General features: G+C 46.4%; 1 protein-coding gene across 1 annotated transcript; it reads left to right on the top strand.

The window, feature by feature from the left end:
* Positions 1 to 4,878: 4,878 nt before the first annotated feature.
* LOC125551018 (leghemoglobin reductase-like) lies at positions 4,879 to 8,671 on the top strand. Its single transcript, XM_048714169.1, has 2 exons — positions 4,879 to 5,279; positions 7,160 to 8,671. Exons 1-2 carry the CDS (start codon positions 5,022 to 5,024, stop codon positions 8,408 to 8,410), a joined length of 1,509 nt encoding a protein of 502 aa, XP_048570126.1. The 5' UTR covers positions 4,879 to 5,021; the 3' UTR covers positions 8,411 to 8,671.
* Positions 8,672 to 10,932: the final 2,261 nt, after the last annotated feature.

Genomic DNA, 10,932 nt, shown 5'->3' with positions numbered 1-10,932 from the left:
GTAGGATTTTGAGTTGAGCATCACATGGAAAATTTTCCTTAGTATTTCCTCGACCCCCTTTAACAATACGGGTATTTCCTATGACTCAAGAAAGAGAAAAACAAAACTATGAAAACGAAAGTCTTCAAGCTTCATATTCCTCGCATGAATATCAAGTCTTCACGGACACACCAATTTCTTCACCTTCAAAGTCTTCATGAAAGTCTTCAGAAATACCAAAATCTTTAGTCGAAGATATTCATTTTTAGGGGTCGACTTTTCCTGTAAATATCAAACTCCTCATAGACTTATAGACCTGTGTACACTCACAAACGCATTAGTCCCTTAACCTATAAGTATTCAATACACCAAAATCACTAAGAGGCACTAGATGCACTTACAATCCCCTATCGTTGGTTGTATCGGATGGTTGCTTTGTAATACAAAGCGGGGGGAACCCTTTTTTTCAAAATGATACTGCAAATTTAAATGAAATTCATGCTGCAAATTTCAAAGCAACACGACTGGAGTTCACCATACATACATACCATAAAAACATAGATCAAACAAATTTTAAACCTAGGGATGGTCAGCTCATGTCTCGACACCGAGGTAGAACGCCTCCGCCAACCTCCCGCAAGTGTGGACCTACTTGTGGTCTTCCTTGGCGACGACAAGCCTTCCAGCGGCGCCTCCTTCTCCGGCCGCCACTGCATGCGGGGCATCGAGGAGCTTCTCATCTGCTTCCCGGCAAGTCTTGGTGTGCGGTAAAAGTGCCTCGCCGAGTTCTTTGAAGCGGGCTCACGCGTCCTAGCCACGCTCGCGCACTTGCTTCAAACGCCATGGCTCATCGTCGTCTCAACTGGAGAGATGTCGGCCTCAGCATCGTGCCGGGCGAGCTTGCGAGGCAGCGACCCGCCATGCCCCTCACGCCCGTGAGGTCCTTCGGCCATGGATCTGCGAGTAACGAAAACAAACATGCAGAATCGCTCGTCGGAGAATGGAAGGTGGATGGCGAAGGGGGTGGATTGGAGTGGAGGGGGCAGAAAATATGCAGGATGGGAACCCTAAATCGCCCCGAGTCCGTATATATAGTGGTGGAGGGGGGAATTTGTGGGTTGTTTGTTTATTCTTTACGGGGCGGGTGTTTTTTACCCGAACTGTTCGGGCCTGAAAAGGACGAAACTTGTATAACCGCTGGAAGTATGAGGGCCAGAGGATTTAGTGAATATGCTAGAGTTGTCTAACTACCGATGCTGACCACAAACGTACAACAACGCATGCGTGTGGGAGGCAAAGCCGTCCTCGCCGAACATAACGAGATTTGCGAGACCACGTCGACAACGAGGGGTAGGTAGATCTGAAGCTTTGCTAGGTGCAGATCCTTTGGTTGCGGCCTTCACTTAGATTCATGACCGGCCTGCTGCCAACGAAGAGAGGACCTTCTAGGCGGAGGGGAGCTCTTGGGGAAGAGAAGAAAGATCATCGGACTGTTATCGTCACCGTAGCTGGAAGGGCGGAGCGTTCGGTGGAGGAGGGGGGTTGCGCCGCTCTAGGTCACCGGACAGAGAACCTAAGGCGGAGGTTGTAGGCTTTCACACAACACCGTCGCATCTCGGTTCAAGAACCAGCGAGACGAGGCTTTCCTCCTCGACCAGTGGAGGCATGGAAATCTCAGCCGGGGAAGAGCCGCGGAAAGGGTTGGGATCCCTCGAAAATTACCAATGGTGCACGGGCACCTTTGTTCCTGGTTCAAAAAAGCAATTTTCTACAACGCAAAATTTTCTTTTGCAAACACATACACACATGTATATTATGTATCCGCAAAATTTCATACTCCTTCGTTCCCAAAATATAAAGCGCGTTTGACTATTTTCGGTCTTAATCACACAACTTTGACTATAATTTTTGCTTATTGCATGTCTACAAAATTAGTATAAAACATACGAACCAAAATTATTTTACAAGACAAAATATGTCGATACCATTTATACATGTTCAACCAATGCACTTTTGTATATATTAATGGTCAAAATGATGCATCAAAGAACGTGAAAAGTTAACCAAGATTTATATTTTGAGGAGGAGGGCGTGTCATTTTACTTTCGCACATAGTGTACAAGAAAAGACAAATATGTATTTTTAAATGGGCTTCTTTTTTTGTTATTGGGCCAGAATTTTGTTCTGTTGTACATCTTGCAAAGTACATACAGGTTTTCACATATTTTTTTAAAACTTCTAAATATGATTTTTGATTTTTCTTCTTCAAATAAACAGACTTCAAAGTGCCCGAGCACCAGAACTACCTCCTCTTCATTGGGAACCAAATGCAGCGACAGGCTCCCCTGGCTTGATTCGGCTCGGGGTTTCCCTCACCCAGGGAAAGAAAGAAGGGAATCCTCTTGATGAACCCTCTTCGTGAGACTAGCCTTGCTTGCACGCGGATCGTCTTCTCGAAATAACTTACTACCCCATCACCTTTTTTCAATACACTAGGTAATCGCCCGTGCGTTGCAACGGAACATGTATATTCCGGTGATTCCACATTAATCATGTTAATATGCCTTTAAAATTCTCATGCACATCCGACGGCAATTGCACTACATATCAATTAAAAATATTGCTCTTTCAAATTTCAAGCTAACAATAATGTGTATAAATAATATTTTAGTGTGACAAAATCAAAGATGATTAGCTTGCTTTCTAAGTTTCTCACTTTGCTGTGACGTGTTTGCTTGTCGCCGTCTCTTTCGACCTGTTCAGGAATAACTTTTTTATTATAGCGTACTTTACATGGCCATAAATGCATGCATATTCAGAGTTCCAATCATGGACACCAATTCTTTTCAGCCGCTGAACCACATCAGCCTCGCTTTCTCTGATGATAACACCTTCTGTAACCAAATCAGCATATTTCGGCTGATTATACAATAATGATCCCTTTGAAACGTGGTGCACACATAATAAGTCCAAAACATGTGGGATATTCCTTGAGTAAAGTACCAATCCTAGTGTTGAGACCGATCTGTAGTTGGACCCAAGAGGTAAAGATTTTCTTCTGCAAATGTCTGGAATATATAAAGTTACACGGTTTACTTATATGCTTACTCCAAATATCTTTTGTACTTGTTGATCATCACATGCAAAACACACTAAACTAACATCGATTCAGCCACAGCCTTTTGCCCATGCATGGTCAGAACTCACAACTGAATGGTGAAGCATGTGCTTGGAATCCTAACATTGACATACAAATAATTAACTTTGGTAAAAGCTTAGCCTTGAAACTTCAAAAGCTTAATAAAAATGACAAGACCTTCAATCACCAAACCACCAGATGCCCAGTTCTCAAAACGCTGCTAGTTTCTAGGTTTACCTGCTGGAGTGAAACTACGGTTCTTTTCTCTGATGGTAGTTTTGAAGTCTTGACAAAAAGTAAACCGTGTAACTTTATCGTTTGTAACTATGGTGGGTCGTTTGTAACTTTATCATTGACATCTATCAGGTCGCACTACAGCTAGCCCACTCAACCCCAACACTACCAACTACTAAAATTCAAAAGTTCTAATCTGAACTACGGGAGGGGCTCTCCGCGGCGACTCCAACGCCGAACACGCTGGGAGTTAATGGTCCACGACCCCAAGGAGAACACACTGGTAATGAGGTAACTATTGGAGGTAGCGGGAGTATCCAAAAAATCTTCAAAGCTTAATCATCAAAGAAGTAGAAGAAGAAACATCACAACTGAATGGTGAAGCATGTGCTTGGAATCCTAACATTGACATACAAATAATTAACTTTGGTAAAAGCTTAGCCTTGAAACTTCAAAAGCTTAATAAAAATGACAAGACCTTCAATCACCAAACCACCAGATGCCCAGTTCTCAAAACGCTGCTAGTTTCTAGGTTTACCTGCTGGAGTGAAACTACGGTTCTTTTCTCTGATGGTAGTTTTGAAGTCTTGACAAAAAGTAAACCGTGTAACTTTATCGTTTGTAACTATGGTGGGTCGTTTGTAACTTTATCATTGACATCTATCAGGTCGCACTACATCTAGCCCACTCAACCCCAACACTACCAACTACTAAAATTCAAAAGTTCTAATCTGAACTACGGGAGGGGCTCTCCGCGGCGACTCCAACGCCGAACACGCTGGGAGTTAATGGTCCACGACCCCAAGGAGAACACACTGGTAATGAGGTAACTATTGGAGGTAGCGGGAGTATCCAAAAAATCTTCAAAGCTTAATCATCAAAGAAGTAGAAGAAGAAACATAAAAGATGAGATTCTCAACCTGGAAACGAAGGCATCGCTCTAGTCCGACGTTACCTACTCCCTTTGCCGATATTGCCCTCATGCCCTGGCCGCCACCTGATCTACCATGATGCCACACAAGAGATAAAACGAGATAGGGGAGGATAGGGTTTGGTCGGTGGACTCTTTTGCGTTGCGGGTGAGACGGGAGAGAGCTAGAGGGAAGGATCAGGGGACGTAAAGGAAACATAAGCAAATTTGGTAAGAGGCCGCAGAGGGAATGCATCCCTATTTTTTCGGGGAGAATTTATTGATCAATGACCTTGCGAGGTGGGAGAAAAACCGGACGATTTCCAGGCGATGTGGGGGAGTGGTGGACGAAAACTTTTGACGTAAGAGGGGATACGGAACCTTACATCTCTTTTAGGTAGTAGAGATACAAAAATAACCATTAATAACGCATGAAAAATGTTGATTACTTTCGTCGTAGACCATATGAAAATAGACAACAAAGGGAGCAAACCTGGCTTCCTATAGCGGATGGCCCACCTGTCAGCTTAGAGCGGGGTACCCCACCTCTGCCCTGTGCACACCTCTCGCGGGCGTATTGGTTGGTGGTACCCCATATTATTTGACCCTTCGTGTTAAGAATTCACAACTCGGCCATTCTCTCCGTCCCCCATCTTCTTTCTTTCTTGCGCAAAAGGAAAGGAGAGGAGAATTTGGAATCTCCATACCATTTTTCTTCCTAACAGAAAATCGAGGCGAGGAGGAGTCCGCGTCCGCGAGATGGCGATGGCGAGCTTGGCGAGGAGGCGCGCGGCGGAGGCGGTGCTGCTGCGGCGGCCCCACGCGGCGGCGTGGGCGTCCGCGTGCCGGGGGTACGCCGCGTCGGGGGAGGAGAGTGACGTCGTCGTGATCGGCGGCGGGCCCGGCGGGTACGTGGCGGCCATCAAGGCGGCGCAGCTCGGCCTTAAGACCACCTGCATCGAGAAGAGGGGCGCGCTCGGGGGGACCTGCCTCAACGTCGGCTGCATCCCGTCCAAGGTATCCATCTATCGCCGCCGCCGCCACCTCCTCCCATCTCCCCCTTCCCTTCTCGATATGCGATCCGGATGGATGCGTTCGTGCTGCTGTGGATAGCCCGGAGATCGTAGATCCGTACGCATCGTACCACGATTTTGGCGCTAGGGTTTGCGGGGCGCAGGCCTATAGGCTGTAATAAGTTGTCGATCTGGTACAACTAGAAGGGTACGGAAGTTTACCCTTAACCATTTAATTTGGGCGTCGAGTTGTTGACTTTGTTCTAGATTGTTTATTTTTTGTGTGATTACTGATTACGCTGTGCAGTTTCCCAGTTTCCATGGCGAGAAATGTAGCTAGGGGTTTGCCTTGGGGCTGATGAGATACGAGGCCATTGCCAGTACTCATCAGCGGGTGAATTGCAGAATTGAACGTCTGATTTAGTTCTGTACCTGCTGTTGCTTGTGTGGTTTATGGAAAGGTTGTGCTGTATATCTTGTTTAGATATCAGTTTGTTTAGCTTTGTCAAGGGCTTCAGGACGATGCACACTTGGGGTATATATGTGTTAGAAGTAGGGGACAGCTCTAGTTGGCGTACCAATTTTTTGAGCTTTTAGACCAACGGGTGTGCGTTTTTGTTGTTTGTTGATTTCTCATATGCCAACGTGGTACAACTTTAAGCATTTGTTTGTTTACTCTGATGAGAATAACACGGTGTGTGAATATCAGATAGAACTCAACTAGACCATTGGTTGTTTTGTATAAATAATATTTCTCTATGTAATGAGTTTGTTTATGTAGTTATTTTATAGCTTGTTATATGCTTGTTCTGCTAGTCTGCATAAGTATAGTTTTTCCAGCTTCTTCATTAGCTAATGCGCCATACCATTTGTAGAGCATTGTATGGTTGATGGTTATCAATGTGGGCTTGCCGATAGCGCTGTTGGTTTACGCACTTGCCTCTAGGGTCTGCACCTCCATATTACTGGTTGAAAGCAGGTCTGGCAGGGCATATAGGGTGGCTTCAACTGACCTGATCAAAGAAAATAGCTGCAGCGTTTTCTGATGCTCAAATAAATTTAGAAGCCAGGAAAGATAATGGTTACAGTTTTTTTTTTTCTGAAGTTAAAGTAAATTGAACCTTGGGGGTGGATCATGGACCTCAAAAGTTGATCTCTAATGTTGCCATATTCATCCAATGCAATACCACTTGTTTATACTTTTCTCTATTCACAGGCTAAAAAAATATTAACTGAGTTAGTAATTTCCTTGAAGAGAGGCTAGTTTTCAAGTTCAAGCAATTTGGTATTTTTGAGAGCTCGAGCTTTCTGGCTTAGTTTCTGCCTTCTATTCTTCTATGGAGAAGTTTCCGTCTTCTGTACTTTTTTTTTAATATAGAAGGGGTGCCCCCTGGCTCCACTTTATTAAAATGAATCTGTAGTTATTACTTGCTCTAGCTTCTCAATGATGTTAGACAGACAATCTTTGCTCAAATAGAGCCTTCAGATCTTGTCCTGACTCTTGATAGTGCTCATATTCAATTAAGGATCACCTGCAAGTTTATGTGCATTGAAACACCAATACTGATTTGTAGTTATTTTTAGTTGCCCAGCTCAGCGAGTCTTTTTGCTAATTCTAGCTTGGTCATCTTCTTGGGTGTGGTTTCCAGATTATCTTTATTATGTATTGTCACCTGTTTATGTGAAACTTACCTGTAAACCTTGGCGAAGCCAGATAAATACACTGGGAGGTGGTTCCTCAAGCTGCTGCAAAATCTGTTGTGTTTCTGTTTTTTTTTGCTTGTTGTAACTTTCGAAGCTAGCTGCTGAAAATCTACAGAACTGCAAATATGTTGTTTGTTCATAGTATTTTGATCTATTTGTGTTCCTTCTTGAACATTCCAGGCTCTTCTGCACTCGTCGCATATGTACCATGAGGCAAAGTCTTCTTTTGCACACCATGGCGTCAAGTTCTCCAATCTGGAGGTAGATCTGCCTGCAATGATGGCTCAGAAAGACAAGGCTGTTTCTGGGCTTACAAAGGGCATTGAAGGCCTGTTCAAGAAGAACAAGGTTGAGTATGTTAAAGGGTTTGGGAAGCTTGTCTCTCCGTCAGAGGTATCTGTGGATTTAGTTGATGGTGGTAGCACTATCGTCAAAGGGAAGAATATAATTGTCGCCACTGGCTCAGATGTGAAATCGCTCCCTGGAGTTACAATTGATGAGAAGAAGATTGTGTCATCTACTGGGGCTCTTGCACTTACAGAAATACCAAAGAAGCTGGTGGTCATTGGAGCTGGATACATAGGTCTAGAGATGGGTTCTGTCTGGAACAGGCTAGGGTCTGAAGTGACTGTGGTTGAATTTGCCCCTGATATTGTCCCATCAATGGATGGAGAGATAAGGAAGCAGTTTCAGCGTATGCTAGAGAAGCAAAAGTTTAAGTTCATGCTCAAGACAAAGGTAGTTGGGGTCGATACCTCTGGAAGTGGTGTCAAGTTAACTGTGGAGCCTGCAGCTGGTGGAGAGCAGACTGTCATTGAGGCTGATGTTGTCCTTGTATCTGCTGGCAGAGTCCCATACACTGCTGGTATTGGGTTGGACGCCATTGGTGTTGAGACAGACAAGGGCGGAAGGGTCCTTGTCGACAATCGCTTTATGACAAATGTTAAGGGCGTATACGCGATTGGAGATGCGATACCTGGACCGATGCTTGCACACAAGGCTGAGGAGGATGGTGTTGCATGTGTTGAATTTATCGCGGGGAAGGAGGGCCATGTTGACTATGACACTGTACCTGGCGTGGTGTACACGCACCCAGAGGTGGCCTCCGTTGGCAAGACGGAGGAACAGGTCAAGGCATCTGGTGTAGCCTACCAGGTTGGGAAGTTCCCCCTGCTGGCAAACAGTCGGGCGAAGGCAATTGATGATGCCGAAGGGATGGTGAAGGTGATATCTGAGAAGGAAACTGACAGAATCCTCGGCGTACACATAATGTCTCCTGGCGCGGGCGAGATCATCCACGAGGCTGTGCTTGCACTTCAGTATGGAGCATCCAGCGAGGACATTGCCCGTACGTGCCACGCGCATCCGACAGTGAGTGAGGCCCTGAAGGAGGCGTGCATGAACACCTACGACAAGGCGATCCACATGTGATTTCTGATATGAGTTCAGCTGCCAGCTCGAAACAATTGGCAAGTTTTTGAAATAATTTTGAATCGATGCGTTCTAGAAACATCAATTTTTCTTTTTTGTTGTGAGCTTGTTTCGTATGCGGAACTGTGAATTGCGACCTTCGCTGCAGATTGTAGTTACATGATGTTAAATTCCCTTTCCTTGCTGTGGCCGCATGTTTCCATACTCCTAAATAATGTGCGAAACTGGTGTCGATGTTATTAGAGCTTCTGTTTGAGTTGATACCTGGGAGAGGAAATATTATGTTGCCATTTCAGTGCATTTTTCCGCACCTTAAACTTTAGTGTCTTTGCAACTATGTGGCGCTATCTTACAGGCCATATTGCACGCGATCTTCCTTACGCTCTTGTCTGCAGTTCAGACTTTGTGATGTAGTAACTGTTGAAAACAGGATGCTGTTTTTTTTTGATCTTGAAAACAGGATGCTGTTGGAAGACAGGGATGCGAATGTTTCCGACTTCTGATATGTGTTTCGTTGCTGCAAAACTACCGGAGTGTTGAGGTAGCAGTGACGGACCTATTCGATTGTATCCGGGCCTCTCCTACGAGCAACTTCAATGGGGCGATTCATTTCGTCCGCCGCCGTCTGTTTGAGTTGACGCGGACAGAAAAGTCAGCCCAATGCGTTGACCCAAACGAACGCGCTTCCGTTTGGACGCCTAGTGACCCATTCTCGGCTTATTTTTGAGTCGGATTTACGTCGGCGCAGACACATGCCAGACGAGCGCACGCTCGTCCTTTTTCCTTCCTGGGCTCGCTGGTCGGTGGCACATTGGCCTCCTTCCTCACCCCCAGCCAATAACAACCCTTGCCCGCCTCCTTCGTCGCCGATGCCACCGTCCATTTTTGCTGGTGACTCTGCCAGCTGTCGCCGCCTACACATCCGCCCAGCAACGCCGCTCATTTCCCCCGTCGCCCGCCACCGCAGTCTTGCCGCCGGGGAGCAAATTGTTTCCCACCGCCGCTCCCCCCCACCGCACAGCTGCCCGCGACAAAGAGGCCGCCTCGCCGCCCCGGCCAGATCCTCACCGGCTCGCTCATCGAACGCCGGCCCACTCGTCGGACGCCGGCAGGGCAGCTAGCTGGTCCGTGTGCGCCGCGACTCCCCTCGCCGTCCGTCTTCTTCGTCGACGCCCGCAAGCTGTTCGACAGTTTGCCAAGGTACGAAAATGGACTCCGCTGACGAGTTCTTTTTCCACAATTTCCTTCGCGACTTCGACGATTCGTCGTCCGACGAGGAGGAGGAGATATTGGCTGCCGTGTTGGTCCATCACCACCTCAACAGCCAGCGGCCATTGTTCCGTGGCTCCATCCCGGGCCACCTTCCGGCGTTGAATCGCAACCGAGAGAGCGGGCATTTCCTTCTTTGGAAGGACTACTTTGATACAACAAACCCGTTGTTCAAACATCAAAAATTCCACCGCCATTTCCGTATGAAGAGGCATCTTTTCAACCGTATTAGAGAGGGGATGGTCGGCTATGATGACTATTTCAAGTGCAAAGAGGATGCCGTCGGCAAGATCGGTTTCTCCTCTTATCAGAAATGCACTGCCGCCATCCGAATGCTTGCATACGGAGTGCCCGGTGATCTCATTGATGAGTACGTCTGTATGAGTGAGTCTACATGCCTAGAGTCCCTGTATAAGTTCTACAAGGCTGTTATTGTTGTGTTTGGCCCTGAGTACTTGAGAGAGCTGACAGCTGAAGATACAACCCGTTTGTTGGCGATGAATGCCAGAAGGGGCTTCCCAGGGATGCTTGGCAGCATAGACTGCATGCACTGGGAGTGGAAAAACTGTCATTCTGCTTGGCAAGGGCAGTATAAGGGACATGTTAGGGCTTGCACTGTCATATTAGAGGCCGTGGCGTCTCAAGATCTCTGGATCTGGCACTCTTTCCTTGTCATGGTTGGATCACACAATGATATCAACGTGCTTCAGCGCTCGCCGGTGTTTTCTAGGCTTGCCGAAGGCAACAGCCCACCGGTGAACTTTACTGTCAACGGCCACAACTACGACAAATGATACTACCTGGGTGACGGTATTTATCCTCGGTTGACCATTATTGTCAAGACAATACCCAACCCTGTCGGAGAGAAGAGGAAAAGATTTGCCCAAGAGCAAGAGAGTGCTAGGAAGGATGTCGAGCGTGCCTTTGCTGTTTTGCAATCTCGATGGGGCATCGTTCGGTATCCTGCTAATACCTGGAGCACGCAGAAACTGTGGGAGGTGATGACTGCTTGTGTGATCATGCACAATATGACCATAGAAGACGAGCGCCCGGAACGTCTGTACGATCAAGGGTTTCGGTTTCAGGGTTAGAATGTTGTGCCTAAGTATGGAGTAGCGGCAACATTTGAACAGTTCACCAATTTCATGAAGACATGCGTGATTGGGAAACTCACGTGCAGCTGCAAAATGATTTGGTTGAGCATATATGGGCTCATGTTGGCAACCAATAAATGTATCTTCTTTTATTCGTTT

The sequence above is a fragment of the Triticum urartu genome, chromosome 1 (genome assembly GCF_003073215.2).
Source record: "Triticum urartu cultivar G1812 chromosome 1, Tu2.1, whole genome shotgun sequence".
Lineage (NCBI taxonomy): Eukaryota > Viridiplantae > Streptophyta > Magnoliopsida > Poales > Poaceae > Triticum > Triticum urartu.
This window is presented reverse-complemented; position numbering and strand designations above follow the sequence as displayed.